Here is a 21,753-nt window from a genome sequence, read left to right on the forward strand (position 1 = left end):
CACGTCGAATATTTGACACGTACATGGAGTATTAAATGTAGATAAAAAAATAACTAATTACATAATTTGATAGTAAATTACGAGACGAATCTGTTGAGCCTAGTTAAACCATAATTGAACAATAATTATAAAATACAAACGAAATTACTACAGCACTAAATACTAATTCCTAACCTAAATCTAAAGAAAGCCTTATTTTTAGTTGTACGAGATTGTGGTGCACCTGGCGTCGTACGTCCGGTTGAGCATCGCCGAAGTACCAAATGCATCCCAAGTCAAACTCCCGCCTCCGGTACTGACAGGTGGCCCCGCCAGTCCAAGATCCAGGTACGTCATCCGCTGACACATCAGCCGGCACGCACGCGCTGCCCCACAGTCAGCCACCTAGCTTCATCCCTCGTACTTGTGAAGTTGTGAGTCGTGAGTCGTGACGCTTCCCATTGCCCCCTGCGACCCTGCCGGCCTGCCCCCACTCTCCCACTCCAGATCTCCTCGTCCACCCCGTCGCCGTCGTCTTCCTCCTCTCCGGCCGGCCGATGCGTCCCAAACCCTAGCCCCCCGTCGCAAAACCCTAGATCCCGCCGCCGCCGGCATGGATCCCTCCTCCGGATCCGCCTCCCGCCACGGTCGCCTCCTCATCTCGCCGTCGCTCTCCACCCCGACCTTCTCCACCCGCTCCCCGTCCCCCTCGCCGGCCGCGTCCCCCGCGCCACACCACCACCAGGAGCGCCGCAACTCTACTTCCTCCCCGAAGCCCCTGGTCCCCTTCCCGTCCTCCTCCTCTTCCGCCAACAGGCCCCGCTCCTCCTTCGGCGGCGCGGGGCCCCGCGGCTCCGCGGCGGCGACCTCGGCCTCGGGCCCGGCGTTCGCCCACAACGCGCGCCTCGCGGCGGCGCTGGTGCCCGCCGCGGCCTTCCTTCTCGACCTTGGCGGGCTCCCCGTCTTCGCCGTCCTCGCCATCGGCCTCGCGGCGGCATACCTCCTCGACGCGCTCCAGCTGCGCCAGGGCGCCTTCTTCACCGTCTGGGCGGCGCTGCTCGCGGCCGATGTCGCCTTCTTCTTCTCCGCCTCGCTGTCGTCCGCTGCTGCCGCCTCGCTGCCGCTCACCGTCCTCGCGCTGCTTCTCTGCGCTGAGACCTCCTTCCTCATTGGCGTATGGGCGTCGCTGCAGTTCCGATGGATCCAGCTCGAGAACCCGACCATTGTTGCCGCCCTAGAGCGGTTGCTCTTTGCCTGTGTGCCCATCGCCGCGCCTGCCCTCTTCACGTGGGCTCTCGTATCCGCGGTCGGCATGGCCAATGCATCCTACTACTTTGCCGCGTTCTGCATGGTGTTCTACTGGCTGTTCTCCATACCCCGTCCGTCCAGCTTCAATAGCAGGAAGCAGGATGCTCCAATACTGGACAGTGATGGCATTCTTGGCCCGTTGGAGAGCTGTGTGCATTCGCTGTATGTGCTGTTCGTGCCGGTGTTGTTCCATGCTGCGTCCCATCATGCCACACTCTTCACATCGTGGGCCAGTGTGTGTGAATTGCTGCTGCTGTTCTTCATACCGTTCTTGTTCCAGCTTTATGCTTCCACTCATGGTGCACTGTGGTGGATCACCAGGGATGCATGTGCAATGGACCAGATAAGAATCGTGAATGGGTTCGTTGCACTGGTCGTGGTGGTGCTTTGCCTTGAGGTGCGAGTTGTGTTCCACGCGTTTGGAAGATACATTCATGCTCCACCACCGCTGAATTACCTGCTTGTAACGGTCACAATGCTTGGTGGCACTTTGGGCCTTGCAGCCCATGCTGCGGGCAAGGTTGGGGATGCTGCTAGCTCAGTGGCTTTTACAGGGTTGGCAGTGCTAGTCAGTGGAGCAGGAGCTGTAGTCATTGGATTCCCCATGATGGTATGTTGCAGCCTCATTTATGCAATTGGTATCTGCTTATGTGACATTTTGATTTGTTAAAGCTAATGCATGTTGCATGCTACGTTGAACCAAAAAATGTAGTTCTTTGAAATTCATCTTGTATTGTGAAGTCGATATAAGGCTTTGGACTTTTACTAACAATAACTACTGCATCTGGTCTTGTATGGTACATTTGAGTTTTTCTTCGTTGTCTCTACTCCACATATTTTAGACTAGTTCTACATCCGGTATTAGTAGTAGTGCTTAGATAAATTAGTCAAGGGGCTATTGCCCTTATCATTACGTTAGTACTGCCATTGCTGTCTGTCCATTTTATGTCACATTTGTTACACTATAGATACAGTATGGTTAAACAGTTCTATTAGACTTTACACCAATGATGTGTTTGCTATTTTTCTTGTCTCTTTGTATTATTGAGGATCTAAGTTTTTTATGTTCAATTGGTTCTTGAGCAGCAATATCTTTTAAATTTTAATATCATTAGCTCACAATAGTTTTTTCTTGGATGAATCTGGCAGTTGTTTATGTAGTGAGATCATTATGGTTTGGATCATCTTCAAAAGTTCTGACCACTAAACTGAAGCAACACAGCTTTTTGAAGCTTTTGCTTGATTTATGCCAAATTTTGACATGCTTAAATTGAGTAAATTTCACAAACTACACTATTTTTTAAAAAAAAATCTCAAAACTACAATTTTAAAAGCTAATTTCATATAACTACACTCTATTGAAACCAATATTGCAAAACTACAGTTTCTAAGATTAACCTTACAAAAATACACTTCAATTGTCAATTCATATAAAAAACTACACATTTGTTGTCATTACACATTGCAAAATTTTAGTAGCCTTTAAAAGCATAGTTTTGTGTAATTGGTTCCCAGAGGTGTACTTTTGTTTTTGTACCTATTTCAATGAAAATGTAGTTTTAGAAAACTGTTTCTACTTTCTATGAAGTGTAGTTTTGCGATGATTTTCCAATCATTGTGTAGCTTTGTGGGTTAACTGCAATATAGAAACTATAGATACCGTTACTCATATTTGAATGAGAATAAATTGTGGTATTGTGCGGCCATATATGCTCATACTTGATAGTACTTGACCATTGCTATTGGTAGATGCTCATCAATTATATAGTACATGTTTTAACAATTGTTGTTGTTCTTGTTTGCTTTGACCTAACTCTTGCATTTTTGTTTGAAATGCTGTAGCTGAGTACCTGAACACTTTCACTGTTACACCCTTATAATCCCTCAAAACTTGTGTCATCCTCACCACAATATCTCAATGATGTTGTTGCTTAGTACTTGAATCATGGCTGTGCGAAGCTAGTGAGTTCCTTGGCAGGGGTCAAGGTTTTTGAATGCTGCAGTGCTGCCAATTCTTTCAAACCTTATTTAGATTAGATTATATTAAATATCTATTGCATAAATACTGCAAAACTATGTTGTAAAATTAGTTAGATCTGTGCTTGTTGATATTTGCCCCTGTGCAGGAGTTCTAACTGGCACATATGAATAAAATGCTATCATGATCCATGATACCCTTTAAGATGGGTTTCTGTTGACGAGGAGAGAAAGAATGCACTCTATTGTTTCTTGTCAAACTCTTTAGATACTTAACTTTCATATTAAAGAAGTACAAGAACAACATGAGTATCTAATCAAGTAGAGTTGTGGAATAGCAGACTTTTGTTGAACAGAGAGAAGTCCCTTAGCATGGTGAGTTATAGGATGGAATGGTCTCTTTGGAGGTATAAAGGTGTAGCATCATCTAGGCTCTTAGCAGTGGTATAATGCGCATGTCTTGTTGCAACCATTTTTTACCTAGAGCCCTGTGTTACAGTTGAGGGTTTAGCCTAGTGCTTACCAATGTATCTAGTTATCTACTTAGCTATTTACTATTCACTGTCTAGTTGTTTTCAGGTGCCTTAGCATCAAAGCTAGCATCTACTTTATACACTAGAATATGCTGTAGTAGTTGAGAACTTGTATCCCAAGTTTGCTTTTCCTATATAATGCAATCAAGCGGCTAAGTGCCAAGCTGCCCTCTGGCAGGAGAAATTCCACTCGTCTAGCTACTTGCAACAATTGGTATCAGAGCCCGGTTAGGAGAGAGCAGAGGCCATGTCCACCTCCAGCGAGCGCGCCCTGAGAGCAGCAGCCGCCGCCGCAGCCGCCAACACAGGCGGAGGAGTGGTGGTCAATCCTGGCGCCGATCGCGCTGAGCGCCTGGCCGCGGCAGAGGCCGCAGCCGCACAGGCGATTGAGGCGGCCAGGTAGGCAGCGGCCAACATGGCCGCCGAGCTACGCGCGGAGTTAGAGCGGCAGCCCAGGCAGCCGCCATGGAGCCCGGTGCGCCTCCGGATCCCATCGCCATCTCCGGAGCGCCGCCGGGGACGCAGAGGCCGTCGCGGGTCGCCAGCGGCCGTCCAGACGGTGTACAAGGACTCTGGCACGGGGACGCCATGGCCGATGCTGATAAAGGCCAACTACCACGACTGGAGCCTGCTCATGAAGGTGAAGATGCAGGCGTGCTAGCTCTGGGACGCCATCGAGTACGGCGACCTCCCGTACCACGACGATCGGCGCGCGCTCGAGGCCATCATCGCCGAGGTGCCACCGGAGATGGGCGCACCGCTTGCGGACAAGGCGACAACCAAGGAGGCTTGGGACTCCATGGCCGCGGCGCGCATCGGCATCGACCGCGTCCGCCGTGCCACGCTGCAGCGGCTGCGCAAGGAGTGGGAGAACCTCGCCTTCCGTCCCGGTGAGCAGGTCGAGGACTTCGCCCTCTGCCTCTCCACGCTGAAGCAGCAGATGGCCCGCCACGGTGACAAGGACCTCGACGAGGAGCGGGCGGTGGAGAAGCTTCTTTGTGCGGCACCGAAGAAGTACGCCCAGCTGAAGATCGCAATCGAGACCCTCAACTTCCAGGACCTCACCATCGAAGAGGTCGTCGGAAGGTTGAAGACGGTGGACGATCTCGAGGAAGAACCTCCGTCCGAGCCCATCTCCGTTAGCGGGAAACTGATGTACACCAAGGAGCAATGGCTCGCTCGGCAGAAGCAGAAGAAGAAAGGAGGAGATGGATCTGGCTCGTCCAGCTCGTCCAAGGAACCCCGTCGGCGTCCTCGCAGCGGAAGGAAGCTGAAGCCCAAGGGCGACTGTGGCGAGCGGGGTGACCGTGGAGGCGGCGGGCAAGGAGGAAACGCTGGTGGCGCCGGCGGCGAACGCAAGGCGAACCGCGACGACACCTGCCTCAACTGCCATCGCGCCGGCCACTGGGCGAAGGATTGCCCTCAACCTCGACGCGAGCGTGGCGGCGCGGCGCATCTCGCGGAAGCGGATGACGACGAGGCGGCTCTGTTTCTCGCCCACGGCTTCCTGGAGCTGGAAACATAGGAGGACATCCTCTGCTCCAAGGCCGACGCCAACCTCGACATCGACGAACCCCGGGCTCATGCGTTCCTCAACATTGGCTCCGGCGAGGACAAGTTGGATGGCTGGTACCTCAATAGTGGCACTACCCACCACATGACCGGCCGTCGTGATCTCTTCTCCAACCTCGACACTTCTGTTCGCGGCTTGGTGTGGTTCGGCGACGCGACAAGGTTGGAGATTGAAGGCGTCGGCTTGATCGTGTTCCAAGCCAAGACCGGCGAGCACCGAGTCTTGCACGGCGTCTATTTCATCCCGGCGCTGCGCAACTCCATCATGAGCCTCGACCAGCTCGATGAGGGCGGGTCCAAGGTGGAGATCGACAAGGGCGTCCTACGCATCTGGGATCGCCGCGGGCGCCTCCTCGTCAAGGTGAACCGCGGGCCTAGCCGCCTCTATGTCCTCCATCTTGAGTACGTGAAGCCGCTCTGCCTCGCCGTGAGGAAGGACGACGACGCCTGGCGCTGGCACGAGCGGTTCTGCCACCTCCACTTCGAGGTGCTACACCAGCTCGGCAAGCAGGCTGTGGTGCGCGGCATGTCGGTGATCAAGCCCGCCGAACAAGTCTGCGACACCTGCGTCACGATGAAGCAGCACCGGCGCCCCTTCCCTCAGCAGGCCCGGTACCGCGCGCAGAAGGAGCTGGAGCTCGTCCATGGCGACCTTTGCGGGCCCGTGACGCCGGCGACTCCAAGAGGGCGGCGCTACTTCCTCCTGATGGTGGACGACGCGTCCCGCTTCATGTGGGCCGTCCTGCTGCCGTCCAAGGATGCTGCCGCAGACGCCGTCATGAAGATTCAGGCCGCGGCAGAGAAGGAGAGCGGCCGCAAGCTTCGGGTGCTACGCACCGACAACGGCGGCGAGTTTACTGTCGCGGAGTTCGTCGACTACTGCGCGGGAGAGGGCATCCAGCGCCACTTCTCGACGCCTCACTCGCCGCAGCAAAATGGCGTGGTGGAACGCCGGTACCAAACTGTGGTCGCCACGGCTCGGGCGTTGCTGAAGCAGAGGAGGATGCCGACCAAGTTTTGGGGGGAGGCGGTGACGACGACAATCCATCTGCTCAATCGCTCACCGACGCGGACCTTGCAGGGCAAGACCCCCTATGAGGCCTGGCACGGGCGCACGCCGGCGGTCGGCCACCTGAAGACATTTGGCTGCGTCGCTTACACCAAGGATCTGGGGCAGCTCCGCAAGCTGGATGATCGCGGCAAACCCGGCGTCTTCATCGGGTAGGCGGAGGGAGCCAAGGCGTACCGCATCCTGGACCCTGCGACGTAGCGTGTCAGGATCAGCCGCGACGTCATCTTCTACGAGGGGCGTGGCTTGGATTGGTCTACCTTGGACGCCGACAGCTCGGCCGCAGCGGCGAGCGACTTCATCGTCGAGTTCTGGGAGACTGGAGGAGCCGGGGGAGCACAAGATGCTTCTCCAGTGGCGGCCGGAGCTACATCGTCGGCGCCATCACACTCTACGCGCTTGCCGACACCAAATCCGGGGGAGCCCGGAGGGACATCGGTAGCAGCGGTCGCTCCTCCAGCACCCCAGCCAGCCTCGCCACCGCCACCGCCACTGCCAGCGTCCCTTGCTGCTCCTACTGCTTCACCGGCATCACCAGCGGCAGCAGCTGTGGCTGGAGACCAAGAGTTTGCCACTCCACTGCAGGATGATGAAGCCAGACTCGATGCCTACTACGACGACGAGCCGCTGCGATACCACACGATGACGAACATCATCGGCGACCATCCTCCGCCTCCGCCGCTTCAACGCCCCTCTTCGCTGAGCTTCACCTCACACACGCCACCGAGCCTGCCAACTACGCGGAGGCCAAGGATAATCCGGCATGACGGGCGGCAATGGAGCAAGAGCTCAAGGCGGTGGAGCAGAACCGGACCTGGGAGCTGGTGCCGCTCCCTGCCGGTCACCGGCCCATCACCCTAAAGTGGGTGTTCAAGCTCAAGAAGGATGAGCTGGGTGCGGTGATCAAGCACAAGGCAAGACTTGTGGCACGCGACTTCGTTCAGCAAGAAGGGGTGGACTACGACGACGCGTTTGCTCCGGTGGCGCGCATGGAATCCGTCAGGGTCCTCGCGCTGGCGGCTCAAGAAGACTGGCGCGTCCATCACATGGATGTCAAATCGGTCTTCCTCAACGGTGACCTCAAGGAGGAGGTATACGTGTAGCAGCCGCCCGGCTTCGCCGTCACCGGAGAAGAGGGGAAGGTCTACCGCCTTCGTAAGGCCCTCTATGGCCTGCGGCAGGGGGAAGGTCTACCGCCTCCGCAAGGCCCTCTATGGCCTGCGGCAGGCTCCGCGCACCTGGAACGCCAAACTGGATGCCACACTCAAGGAGATGGGCTTCCAGCAAAGTGCTCACGAGGCGGCGATGTACCGGCGGGGCAGTGGACGCTTTGTCTTGCTCGTCGGCGTCTACGTCGACGACCTGATCATCACCGGCACAGAGGATCGAGAGGTGGAGGCGTTCAAGGCTCAGATGAAGACTTTCGACATGAGTGACCTCGGCCTCCTCAACTTCTTCCTCGGCGTCGAGGTGCATCAAGATGCCACCGGCATCACCCTTCGTCAGACACATTATGCCAAGAGGATTCTGGAGCTCGGCGGAATGGCTGACTGCAACCCTGCCCATACTCCAATGGAGGAGTGGCTGAGGCTTAGCAGGCACAACACAGCGGCGGAGGTCAATCCGACACACTACCGGCGCCTCATCGGCAGTCTGCGCTACCTGGTTCACACTCGCCCCGATCTGGCATTCGCTGTTGGCTTTGTCAGCAGGTTCTTGGAGCGGCCTACGGTGGAGCACCAACAAGCTGTCAAGCGCATTCTCCGCTATGTCGCTGGCACGCTCGACTACGGTCTGCACTTCACCAAGGCGCCCGGCTCCGCTCGCTTCGTCGGCTACTGCGACAGCGACCTCGCCGGCGACATCGACACAAGCAAGAGCACGAGTGGAACACTCTTCTTCCTCGGCAATTGCTTGGTCAGCTGGCAATCAATCAAGCAGAAGGTGGTGGCGCTCTCCAGCTGCGAAGCAGAGTACATTGCCACTTCTACTGCTACAACCCAGGCTCTGTGGCTCTCAAGGCTGCTAGCAGAGCTCCTCTGCAGGCATGTCGAGGTGGTGGAGCTGAAGGTGGACAGCAAGTCGGCCCTCACTTTGGCCAAGAATCCAGTCTTCCATGACAGGAGCAAGCACATAAGGATCAAGTACCATTTCATCCGCAGCTGCCTGGAAGATGGAAGCATCAAAGCCGATCACATCTCAACTACTGATCAGCTTGCAGACATTCTCACCAAATCCTTGGGCAGAGCCAAATTTGAAGAGATGAGGGAGAGAATTGGTCTGAGGCAGATCATCCCCAAGGCAGGGCACAAGGCTAAGGGGGAGAATTGAGGGTTTAGCCTAGTGCTTACCCATGTATCTAGTTATCTACTTAGCTACTATTCACTGTCTAGCTGTTTTCAGGTGCCTTAGCATCCTAGCTAGCATCTACTTTATACACTAGAATATGCTGTAGTAGTTGAGAACTTCTTGTATCCCAAGTTTGCTTTTCCTATATAATGCAATCAAGCGGCTAAGTGCCAAGCTGCCCTCTGGCAGGAGAAATTCCACTTGTCTAGCTACTTACTTGCAACAACAGTAACATGCAATCGCGCTTTACTAGCAACCCTGTCCTGAATCTTGCAACATTTTCTACCAGTTATTTTTGTTTGCACATCAACAGATAGTTGTGTATAATGCCTTTTTGTTAATTCTTTTGCAGTTTCTGCCACTGCCGATGATTTCTGGCTATTATGTTGCAAGGTTCTTTACTAAGAAAAGCTTGTCATCATACTTTACCTTTGTGGCACTTGCAAGCTTGATGGTCCTTTGGTTTGTGGTGCACAATTATTGGGATCTGAATATTTGGCTTGCTGGCATGCCATTGAAGTCCTTCACGAAGTATGTTGTTGCAGCTGTCATCATGGCAATGGCTGTTCCTGGTTTGGCACTTCTCCCAACAAAACTTCGCTTTCTTCTGGAACTGGGTCTTATTGGTCATACATTGTTGCTATGCTACATCGAGAACCGATTGTTCAACTATGCCTCCATGTATTACTATGGATTTGAAGATGATATCATCTATCCTAATTATATGGTTTTTATTACAACCTTTTTGGGCTTGGCTCTTGTAAGAAGATTATATGTGGATCAGAGACTAGGGCCCAAAGCTGCTTGGATTTTAACTTGCCTATATTCATCAAAATTAGCAATGCTGTTTATGACATCAAGATCAGTTATATGGGTGTCAGCTGTTCTGCTACTTGCTGTTACCCCCCCTTTACTTCTTTACAGGTATTTTCTTAAAATCTAGTGTTTTGATAGAAACACCAACAAATTTTTTGTTGATAAATTCTTCTTGCTTGTGACTTTCAGAGACAAGTCCAAAGGAGCTTCTAAGATGAAAGTCTGGCAAGCTTATTTCCATGCATCCGTCATAGCGTTTTCTGCCTGGCTCTGTCGGGAAACAATTTTTGAAGCTCTACAGTGGTGGAATGGAAGACCTCCTTCAGATGGTTTGTTACTGGGTTCATATATTCTGTTGACAGGAGTTGCATGCATTCCAATAGTCGTTCTCCATTTCCCACATGTTCAGGTAGTTGCTAGTTACCTTCATTCTTGTTAAAAAGACTAATCATCCTACTGCTTACAACATATTAGATGTTGTGATATTTCTATGCTGTTATCGTTTTATTCTAAAGCAATATTTTGTGAAGGGCTGTTCATTTCCAGAGTTTTAGCATGATGTTAGGTGTTCTTACAATGGATAATTTACTCATTTTTTACACTAGGAATCTATAGATGTGTTTAGAGGCATGCAATTGGACTTGCAGTCATATTTACCGTGTCAGACTGTGAGAGCATGCATATTTTTAGGACCACATGGCTAAATTGATAGAGGCAAGGTCAGAGTAAAATGTATCAAGATCTCACTTGCAATCTGGAATATCAAATCTATCATGCTTCCCTGGTAATTTATGAACTTCGCAAATTTAAAGAAGAAAAGATTTAGTTTACTTCATGGGATGCATTAACTTTGAACTGAAAACCTAATGGTTTGAAAGTTTGGCCATGTATGGTCTGAATTGCTGACATTATTTTGTTAACTTGAAAGCGATAATCATTTCATTCGATGGATTATATTTTACCATCACTGAAGAGTTTTCAAAGATCAGGATGTGAGTTTTATAACGCTGAAAGATATGCTTTGCCTGAAATGGCTGTGATGCATGCAACAACATATAATTATGGATTTGGGACACCATAATTCAAAATTTGAACTTTTTTTGGACTATCATTTATCTCTGGAATTTTAGTTATGTAATAATTCCCAATTGTGGTTTTACTTCCTTAACCAACCATAAGAAATGGTCCTAGTAGCTTCTGTTTTATTTTTTGAGTGTTATTAAGTTATATTCGTTCCAGTTGGATTCAAGTGTCATTTGAGCTGAGAACCAAATGATCAAGAAACACTGACGTTCAATTCGGTCTTTCCACTGATACCCCTTTTAATATGATTGCATGCTATAGTTAACACAAGCTCTGCATTATTGCTTGCTCCAGCACAAAATAGCATGATTTGAAGTGAACCGCATGTTCACTGCTGTGTGCTCCTTGGTTAGTGGAGTGAGCTCTGAAACACAACTTAAAACTGATTGCAGGGAGTATGGCCCACATATTTCTGATTCCTGTCAATGAAAAGGAATAATTTTTTTGCCTCTTGTTTCTGTAATTGAATTTGATTCCTCTTTACCAAAAAGCATCTTCAAGTTAAATATTGAACCATACCTCTTGTTTTCTAGTACTTCCGTTTACCCTCTCTTATGCTACTTTTTGCTGTATACCTGTCTACATCTTGCAAATTGTTTGTTGCTGCACCAATTGATTATATTTTCAATATTTCCTTGCAGTTAGCGAAGAGATTCCTGGTCCTTGTTGTGGCTACAGGCCTTCTCTTTGTTGTTATGCAGCCTCCTATTAAGCTATCATGGGTATACCGGTCGGATTTTATCACAGCAGCACATTTATCTGATGATGACATTTCAATATATGGGTTTGTAGCATCTAAGCCCACATGGCCGTCATGGCTGCTCATTGCTACTGTGGTACTTACACTAGCAGCAGTTACATCCATCATCCCAGTGAAGTATGTTGTTGAGTTGAGGGCTTTGTATGCAGTGGCAGTTGGGATTACACTAGGCATCTACATATCTGTTCAGTACTTCTTCCAGGCAGTTGTTCTGTATCCTCTTCTTGTTGCAACAATTGTCTCTGCGGCAGTCTTTGTCGTATTCACACATCTTCCTTCTGAATCGAGCACAAGGGTTTTGCCATGGGTGTTCTCTTTCTTGGTAGCTTTGTTCCCAGTCACCTATCTGCTTGAAGGACACTTAAGATCCAAAAGTTTTGCAGATGAGGATGAAGAAGAGAAGTTCACCAACATGTTGGCTATAGAAGGGGCTAGAATGTCACTTTTGGGTCTCTATGCTGCTATCTTCATGATTATTGCATTAGAAATCAAGTTTGAGCTGGCTTTGCTATTGCGTGAAAAGGCTGCAGACAGAGGTATGCATGGTCCATCTAGTCGGAGTTCTGCCTTTCCACCAAAAGCAAGGCTGCTCCAGCAACGAAGGGCTCATGCTGCACCAACATTCACCATCAAGCGGTTGGCAGCAGAGGCAGCATGGATGCCTGCTATCGGCAATGTTTCTACTGTGCTGTGTTTTGGCATCTGCCTGGTTCTGAATATCACACTCACTGGTGGCTCGAACCGTGCTATTTTCTTCCTGGCGCCCATCCTTCTGCTCTTGAACCAGGATTCAGATATCTTCGCAGGATTTGGTGATAGGCAGCGCTATTTCCCAGTAACAGTTTCTATTTCTGGTTATTTATTATTGACGGCATTGTATAGGATATGGGAGGAGACTTGGCCTGGCAATGGAGGATGGGCTCTTGACATTGGGGGCCCAGGCTGGCTGTTTGCTGTGAAGAATTTTGCTCTTCTTGTGCTCACTTTACCGAATCACATACTCTTCAACCGCTTCATGTGGGATTATGTCAGACAGACAGATGCCAAGCTACTGCTGACACTACCGCTCAACTTGCCTTCGATTATAATGACAGACATACTTACTATTCGGGTGTTAGGATTGCTAGGAGCTATGTACTCTCTTGCCCAGTACATGATATCAAGGCGTATAAGAATCGCTGGGATGAGATACATTTGAAATAGGACATGTAACTTTCAAGGTAAATCTGGTACACCTTACCAAATTGCTGCCAGTAGAGTCTGGTTTCCTGAAGCCACCTTTCAATGCATCGCTTGCAGGCTGTCACTGTACATAAAATTCTTTCAAAGCTCAGGAACAAATACATCATTGCCTGGTCGACTCGGGAGAAAGATTGTGCCATGTAGCAGAGAAAAACAAGGGTCGAATGACACTGCTTTTTTGTACTGAATGATCTGTATACTTAGTGTACGCTAAAGGTGTTGTCGCAGATATAGATATGTTTTAACTGCACATATGAGATGACATCACCGTGGCCCCTTTACTTTGAACTTGTGACGGCACAAAGTTTTGCAAGAATACTAGTATTCGATAAGCCTGAGCAGAAGACTTTGATGTAAGATGCTGATTACGGTTTTTGTTTGTTTGTTCCAGCTCGTGGGCTTGCTTTTCTGATTCCTGTAAAATTGTGTTTCTGTGAGCCGTGTAGGCTTGTAGCACTAAGACTGGCCATAGCCTGGAACAGGAACCTGGAACTGGCTTATAGGCCCTGATCGTTCGTCTTATGAGCTGTACTATTTCAGCGAACGAACAATGTTTTTTTTCTCATAGTAAATCAGCCACAGCAAACAGAGCCGTAGCCTGATATCCATAGTTCCTCTCAAAGCTGGAGGGAATAGTAAAGAAATTTAGCGGGGCCAAACTGGCACATAAACTGGGCCAATATACCACGTCATATCAGCCTCCGAAATCTAGCCCTAGGCTAGCCCTAGGCAAATTACCCAATACCCGAACCATTTGCACCCGATCTACCTGATTACAATTTCAGATAGTGATTCTAGATACCCGAAATTAATTCGGGAAATTCAGGTAACACCCCCAGTACCCGATTTACCCATATTACCCGATATTTTCAGAGCCCATCAACTAATGTCGTCAACATCTAGATTGAAGCCCACTATGCGGCCCAGCAACTCCACTTGACATAGGCTGCACATCCCCTCAAGTCCTCGACCACCCCGAACTCCCCCAGACGTAGCGGCCTACGACCGAGCACGAGCTGTCAAGCTCAAGCGGCCCCCAAATCCCAAACCCCCGCGAACCCTAGCGAGTAGCCCCGCCCCCCGACGCCGACGGCGCGACCGCATGGCCCCAACACCGATGACATGACCACGCGGCCCCGACGCTAATGACCCTGCTATCAACCGCCAAGTCGATGACGGACCGATGCTGCCCCGCGCAACCGAGCCCTAATAACGACGCGACCACCGATGCTCGAGCACCCGCCACCCCGGCCGTCGGTGCTCCCAGTCTCCCACACCATCTGCGCTGATATCGGGTAGTTCGGAAATACCCGAACCCGAATTATCGGGTAGTCATTTTTCAGGGCGGATATCGGGTAATGATTTCTATTACCCGAATTTTTAACTACCCGAACTACCCCACCCGAATTTTTCGGGTAACCCAAACGCCCAGGCTTACCAAAATCTAACGAATAATCTTTTTAGTTGCTTGACATTTAGAAAAATGTCTTCTAGTATTGCTATATTACATAATATAATAGATAGAAACAAAATTCAGTTTTAGGGCCAGAAATGGTTACGAGACTCAGAGGGAGAAAGAGGATGGATAAGAATATTGGGCATGTTTGGTTGGGTTCTAAAACTTGTCCAACTAAAATTAAGACATACCTACAAGTTTTGGCTATTGATTAATTTATTATTAAATAATTCGCACAATAATTTCTATGGCACTAAATGCATTCCTATACTTTTTGTCCTAACTTTAGCAAGCCTAAGTTTTGGCTTTCCATGATTTTAGAGGAAGACAAATTAGAGACATTCATGGAGAAGTTGATTGGGATGTACTCAAGGTAGGGTGTGTTTGGTTCATTAGCCCCTGCTTGACTCACCTGGCTGAGCTAGAAATTGGAAGGAAAGAGGAGTCTGGTTCAAGTCAGGTCTTGGGTTTCACGCTAGCAAGCTTTTGCTTGCTTTCTCGGGAGAGGCATTTTGGCTCTCCTACCCTGGTAAAGCGAGGCTTGCTCACGCCGGTAAGGCGACGCGAGCTGAACCATAGAACCAAACGTGCCCTAGTCTTCTGGTCTTTTGTTTTACACCGTGGATCCTACACACTATAGCTTGAGTTTCGACGGGCGTGCTTGGTTCTAGAGCCAGCCTAGCCTAGCCTAGCCTCGTCGGGCAAGGAGAGCCTAACCTTGCCTGTGCAAGAGAGCGAAATTTGCTTGCCCTTTTCAGCAAATGAAATGTGGAAAACACAGTTCCGATACACTTGTAAGGAAAATGGATCCTATGCCGATTTACTTTGGATTTTAGTGTTTGATGACCAACACAATCAAATTGGGCTAATGAATTTGCAAGTGATTGTTTTGTAGTTCAATAGGGTGCAAGACGTGACTTGGACGAAGGCGACGTGATGATCCGATGATCAACACCATAAGCAAGACCTTAGAAGCACAAGAGAAGACCCAAGATATCAAGCAAAGTCCAAGCATGAAGATAGGAACCAAGTCATACGTAAGATCGCGAAGAAACGAGCTCACAGAAGTGACCGGACGCTGGCGGCAGATCGACCGAACGCAGGACAACAGAGTCCGATCGAGTACAGAGAGGTTCCAGAGCAGCGAAAATACGACCGGACGCGTCCGGTGGCATGTGATCGGACACTGGCAGCGTCCGATCAGTGGATCGTGGCTCCAACTGTCGGGACGACCGGACACGTCCGGTTAGGACATGATCAGCGTCTGGTCAGTAGCAGAAAAGCGGGATTTCGTCCTCAACGGCTACTTTCTCAGTGGGGCTTATAAATAGACCCCCTAACCGGCCATTTGACAAGTGTGGAGCTGAGGAAACATACCAAGGGTGTTGATACACCATTTTAGTGATCTCCACTTGTATAGTGCTTAGTATTTTAATAAGGTGATTAGCGTAGGTGCTTTGCGAAGTGCTTAGGTTGATTAGACCACCGCTTATGCGCTTGCTCTAGGTTTAGGTCTAGTGTTTAGTGAGGTTTGCATACCTCTTACCACTCGGTGCTTGTGCGCACCATTGTTGTACATCAGAGGGGCTTGTAGTCTTGCGAGATCACACCAACCGTGTTTGTGGTGTGGCCGCCACCGTGTACCGGAGGGAATAAGGCCCGCGGTGTTTTAGCCAAAAGCTTGATAGTGAAGACGGCGGGGAGCATCCAGGAGAGACTTGCCGAAAGGCACGTCGGAGACCCACCTTCGCGTGGGGAAGGCCTGAGGCTATCCACGGAGTTACCCGACCGGGAGCTTGGTCCTTGCGAGGGATTCCTTGCGAGGGGCTTCAATGAGAACTAGGGGGAAGCTTGCGCGCTTTTCGATACCTCGGTAAAAATACCGGAGTCATCGATGGGAGTTTGCATATCTCTACCTTGATCTTTAGCTTCCGCATTTACATTGATTGCATTACTCCTTTTTGCGATAGAGATAGCAACACACTAGCAAAACCGTAGTTGCACATTTAGATAGTTTATCTTTTGCATAGGTTTTGCTAAGATTAGAAAAAGAGGCCATAGTTTAGAGTTAGTTTTTAAGTTGCCTAATTCATCCCCCTCTTAGGCGTCATGGTCCCCTTCAATTGGTATCGGAGCCGGTTGGCTCAATTTGGACCTTTGGCTTAACCGCCAGTGAGCCGATGCTATTTAGAGTGGTTGGGATGGATACCTCTAGGCCTCCATACTTTGACGGCACTAACTTTCCCTATTATAAAGCTAGAATGGCTTGCTACCTTGAGGCGGTTGATTTGGGAGTTTGGAGAGTCACTCGTGACGGGATGAAACCCATTAAGAATCCCGATAAACCCACAAAGAGTGAAGAAAAGGAAATACATTTCAATGCTAGAGCTAAGAATTGCTTGTTTGAATCTTTTAGCATGGATGTGTTTAACCAAGTGTTCACTTTAAATACGGCACATGAAATTTGGTTAAAACTCCAAGAGCTCCATGACGGCACATCTAATGTCCATGAGCAAAAACATTGTCTAGCTAAACAAAATTATGATTCCTTTATAATGAATGATGATGAGCTTGTTCGTGATATGTATTCTCGTTTGAATCTAATTATCAATGAGCTCCATTCAATAGGATTAACAAAGCTAGATGATGCGGACATCGTAAGGAAGATCGTCTCTGTGCTACCACAAAAGAAATATGCAAGCATCATCACCATCCTTCACAACATAGAGAACTTGAGCACCATGACCCTGGGCATAGTCATTGGCAAGATAGTGGCATTTGAAATGTCACGTAAGATGGGTCAAGATGAAGCCTCTTCATCGAGCAAAGGCAAAGCTCTCTCATGTAGCGAGAAAAAGAAGATGAAGGGCAAGCATGCTGAGACAAGCTCAAGCTCAAGCTCCTCAAGTGAAGATGAAGAAGAAGATGAGGACGATGATGATGATGAAGATTCAAGTGAAGATGATTGAAAGCATCTAGGCCCCTAGTTGGGTTTCTGTGATTAATGACAATACGTGATTACTGTGACTAACGTGTGTTTTGCATAACCTGTGTTTTGCAGAGGCAATTAAGTTAGGTCATGGTAATGGAGATCGATTGGGCTATCATGGTGGCCATGCCCCTACGATGGAAATTGTTTCGGTTTTCAAAGGATGGATGACAAGGTCAAGGATGGACTAGTTCTAAGTGTCGATTGGAGTTGGAGTGACACTTAGAGTAGTTTAGGACATTATTTTTCCTTTGGCCGTACTATTAAGGGGGGTATAGATGGGTAGCTTGACCTAGGTGAGTCTAGTGGGTTAGGTGTGGTGCACACTTGCTAAAACTAGCGCTAGGTAGCTCCAAAATAGCCTTTAGATCCAATGGAGCAAACTTCATTCACATATGATCGAGAGTTGGAAGTGAATGGAGGGTCAAATACTGACCGGTCGTTGGCTCCGGTGTGACCGGATGCTGGCTCAGGGTCCGGTCAGTTCATTTGACCAAGGTGATTTTGTCTGGTGCGACCGAACGCTGAGAGGTGAAGTGACCGGACGCTGAGGGCCAGCGTCCGGTCGACTCTAGTAAGGTTCTAGAGAGGGAAAATCACGATCGGACGCGTCCGGTCAGTGCTAACTGGATGCTGGCCAGCGTCCAGTCACACTCTGATCACTGGAGTTCGGGGTGAACTGACCGGTGCGTCCGATCAACATGACCGGAGCGTCCGGTCACCCCATAGAGGCACATAACGGTTTGTTTTTCAGCCCATGTTATAAATACCTCCTCTATTCGTGTGTGGGGGCACTTTTGCTCATTCCAACAGCTGAGAAACACCTTAGAGAGTGCCAAGAAGAGCAAGGTCCTAGTGAGGTGATTGAGATTTGAGAATCCCAAAGAGAGCCCTCATTAGTGAGATCAAAAGTTGCAAAGTGTGCATCCACCCTTCTCATTAGGCTTGTCGTGGTCAAGTGAGAGTCCGTGCTTGTTACTCTTGGTGATCGCCATCACCTAGATGGCTTGGTGGTGATTGGGAGCTCGGTGATCATCCGGAGAGCTTGTGGATGACCTAACTAAAGTTGTGAGCGGTTGTGGTTGATTCACCATGACAGAGTGTCGAAGAATCAACCTGTAGAGAGCACTTGATCCTTGCGTGGATCAAGGGGAGCTACACCTTTGCGTGGGTGCTCCAACGAGGACTAGTGGGGAGTGGCGACTCTCCGATACCTCGGCAAAACATCGCCGCGTTCCTCCTTCACTCTTTACTTTGAGCATTTACTTTGAGCAATTCAATTCTTGTCTTTTACATTCCTAGAATTGCCATGCTAGAGTAGGATTGGAACTTAGGGTGCTAAACTTTTGTGTGTTAGATTAGTAGAAACACTTTCTAGGCACAAGGGGTTAATTGGGCTAACCGTAGAGTTTATTTATTGCAAAGAAATTTAGAATTAGCCCAATTCACCCCCCTCTTGGGCATCTTGATCCTTTCAATTGGTATCGGAGCCTCGTGCTCACGTATTTAGGCTTAACCGCCTAGAGAAAGATGTCTCACAGGAATGGACCTCCTCCTATCTTTGAGGGGGATGATTTTCTGTATTGGAAAATCCGCATGGAGGTGTACTTAGAAGCTCTAGACGTTGGAATACTTAGAGCCGCCTCACAAGGTTTCCCAAAACCTCGGGTGCCGTACACCCACAAGGCGATGAGTTGAATTATGAAAAATGGAATGCAAAGGCTAGAAACACCATATTTAGAGGCCTTTGTAAAGATGTGTTCAACTGGGTGAGGAACCACAAAGATGCCCATGCACTATGGTCGGACGTTTGTGTGCTCCATGAGGGAACAAAGAGTGAGCGTGAGGAACACTATCATCTTGTCATGAAAAAGCTCAACTCTTTTGAAATGCTTCCTAAAGAATGTTCTAATGAAATGTATTCACGTTTGAATATTCTTGTAGAGGAAGTCAATGGGCTTGGACTCACCCAAATGCAACCATCCGATGTTGTAAGAAAGATCTTGAGTGTCCTCCCCATTGACAAATATGGGCATATTGTGATTGTGCTTCATCAAGGTGATCTTTCTATCGCTACACCGACACAAATCTTGGGGAAGATCAATGCTCATGAGATGTACATGCACATCACACCTCAAGATGGCTCATCCTCTACTAAGAAGAAAGAAAAAGATTTAGCATTCAAAGCTAGTCAAGAGAAGGGCAAAATAAGGCTTGAGTGTGAGAGCTCAAGTGATGATGAAGTTGATGATGTAAGCCTTGCTCTCATGGTGAGAAAAAACACCAAGATGCTAAAGAAGCTAAACAAGAGTGGCATCAAGTTCGATGGCAAGAAGAAGAAGTTCTTCACTAGCTCTAGAAGGAAGCCAATCTCCGAGATGGATTGCTACAATTGTGGAGAACTTAGTCATCTAGCTCACCAACGCACAAAGTCCAAGAAAGACAAGTTCAAGAACAAGAACAAGGGCAAGAAAGATGACTCAAGTGATGAAGATGAGAAGAAGAAAGACAAGCCATACAAGAAGAGAGATGGCAAGAAGAAGGACTACCACAAGAAAAACAAGAGTGGAAAGGCATACATCGTCGGTGATTGGCTCACGGACATTGATTCATCTAGTGGCTCATCCGATGATGATAGTGACAACAAGAAGGTGGCCGCCATTGTTATTGACTCTTCATCATCTTCACCACCACCATCGCCATCATCCTCTACACACCTATGCCTTATGGCCAAGGGTGAACGCAAGGTATCAAATGATGATGAGAGTAGTGGTGATGAACATGCTAGTAATGATGATAGCGATAGTGATGATGATGAATATGAATCACCTTCTTATGATGATCTTGTTAAATTGCTAAATAAATACTCCAAGATCATTATAAAGACTAGAGCTAAGAATGACAAGCTAGAAGCTAAAAATGACTCTCTTTTAGCTAAATGTGATATAGCCAAAAAGGCTAGTGTTGAGCTTAGAGAAGCAAATGAAGCTATGTCACCCAAACTCAAGGAGCTCAAATCTTCTAAGAAAGAGCTTAAAGATAAACATGATAAACTTGAGATGATGCATAAAGTGCTCATCACTAGCCACAATATGCTAAAAGATGAATATACTACTCTTAAGATTAATCATGATAATCTTGTTATTGTTCAAGAATTCTTATCCAATGAGCCACATGATGCTACTAACGATGTTGTTAAGATTGATATAGCTACATCATGTGATGATTTGATCATTGAGAGCATTGAGCAAAGTTCTAGTAGCAAGGGCAAGCAAGTGGTTGAGGCTGATGATTATGATGAGTTTGTCAAGCTCAAGAATGACAATGAAAAGCTCAAGAAAGATCTTGAAGAACTCAAAACCACCAAGTCTATAGTGCTAGAAACTCTTGTTCATGGTGATGGTTTGATCCTTGAGAATGAAAAGCTCAAAGAAGAGAACAAGAAGCTCAAGGAAGAGAAAAACAATGATGCTCTCAAGGAAGAAAACAAGAAGCTCAAGTTGGAGAAAGAGCACCTCAAGGTTGGATTGAGCAAGTTCGCTAGAGGCAAGCATCTTCAAAGTGAGCTACTTATGAACATCGTCATGAAGATGGATAGAAGTGACATTGGGTACATGACAAACAAAGAGAAGAAGACTCAAGCTCAACAACAACAAAAGCCAAAGCCAAAGAAGTGTTTTGAGTGTGGATAAGAAGGCCACTTTGCTCATGAGTGCCAAACTCCACCACCACAACCCTTGCCCAAGCATGCTAGACCTTTTGCCTTCAATGCTCACTACATGCTTAGAAAGAATTCTAATGGAAAGATGAAAGTCATGTTCTTAGGACCTCTCAATAAGAATAGGCCTAAGAAAATTTGGGTCGCTAAGTCACTTGTTGAGAAGGTGAAGGGCCCTCAACAAGTTTGGGTTCCTAAAGCTTGATCTCTTGTGTGTAGGTGAACTACAAGACCGGTGGAAGTCATTGGGTTATTGATAGTGGTTGCACACAACATATGACCGGTGATCCTCATATGTTCACCTCACTAGATGAAGAAGTGGATGGACAATAAAGAATCACATTTGGAGATAACTCAAAGGGCAAGGTTAAAGGATTGGGCAAAGTGGCAATATCAAATGATCATTCAATCTCAAATGTGCTATATGTTGCTTCATTGAGCTTCAACTTGCTATCTGTTGGACAATTGTGTGATCTTGGCTTCTAATGCTTGTTTACCGAGAAGGAAGTTGTTGTATCTAAGAAGGATGATGATCAAGTGATATTCAAAGGATTTAGATACAACAACCTATATCTAGTGGATTTCACCTCCGAAGATGCAAATTTGAAGACTTGCCTATTCACCAAAACAACACTTGGGTGGCTATGGCATAGAAGACTTGCTCATATTGGGATGAGCTCACTCAAGAAGCTAATGAAGAATGATTTGGTGAGAGGGTTGAAGGATGTGAAGTTTGAAAAGGACAAGCTTTGTAGTGCATGTCAAGCCGGCAAGCAAGTTGCAAATACTCATCCAACCAAAGCTTTCATGTCAACCACAAGAGTGCTAGAACTCCTTCACATAGATATATTTGGACCAACAACATACAAGAGTTTGGGAGGAAATCTTTATTGTCTTGTGAT

General features: G+C 48.1%; 1 protein-coding gene across 2 annotated transcripts; it reads left to right on the forward strand.

Annotated features, from left to right (window-relative positions):
- Positions 1-406: 406 nt before the first annotated feature.
- Positions 407-13,112, forward strand: LOC136483932 (uncharacterized). Of its 2 annotated transcripts, XM_066481098.1 has the most exons (5): positions 407-1,897; positions 9,140-9,711; positions 9,793-10,012; positions 11,328-12,666; positions 12,746-13,112. In XM_066481098.1, exons 1-4 carry the CDS (start codon positions 593-595, stop codon positions 12,642-12,644), a joined length of 3,414 nt encoding a protein of 1,137 aa, XP_066337195.1. In that variant the 5' UTR covers positions 407-592; the 3' UTR covers positions 12,645-12,666; positions 12,746-13,112. The 2 variants fall into 2 exon arrangements, with proteins under 2 accessions (XP_066337195.1, XP_066337194.1); XM_066481097.1 differs by having other exon boundaries at positions 11,328-13,112.
- The last annotated feature ends 8,641 nt before the right edge of the window (positions 13,113-21,753 follow it).

The sequence above is a fragment of the Miscanthus floridulus genome, chromosome 9 (assembly GCF_019320115.1).
Source record: "Miscanthus floridulus cultivar M001 chromosome 9, ASM1932011v1, whole genome shotgun sequence".
Classification (NCBI taxonomy): Eukaryota; Viridiplantae; Streptophyta; class Magnoliopsida; order Poales; family Poaceae; genus Miscanthus; species Miscanthus floridulus.

Bases quoted from the DNA above. Each gene is read 5' to 3' on its own strand.
- LOC136483932 (XM_066481097.1), top strand. From the start codon at position 593: ATGGATCCCTCCTCCGGATCCGCCTCCCGCCACGGTCGCCTCCTCATC. The intron at 1,898-9,139 runs GTATGTTGCAGC...ATTCTTTTGCAG, and splicing joins TCATTGGATTCCCCATGATG to TTTCTGCCACTGCCGATGAT. The intron at 10,013-11,327 runs GTAGTTGCTAGT...ATTTCCTTGCAG, and splicing joins TCCATTTCCCACATGTTCAG to TTAGCGAAGAGATTCCTGGT.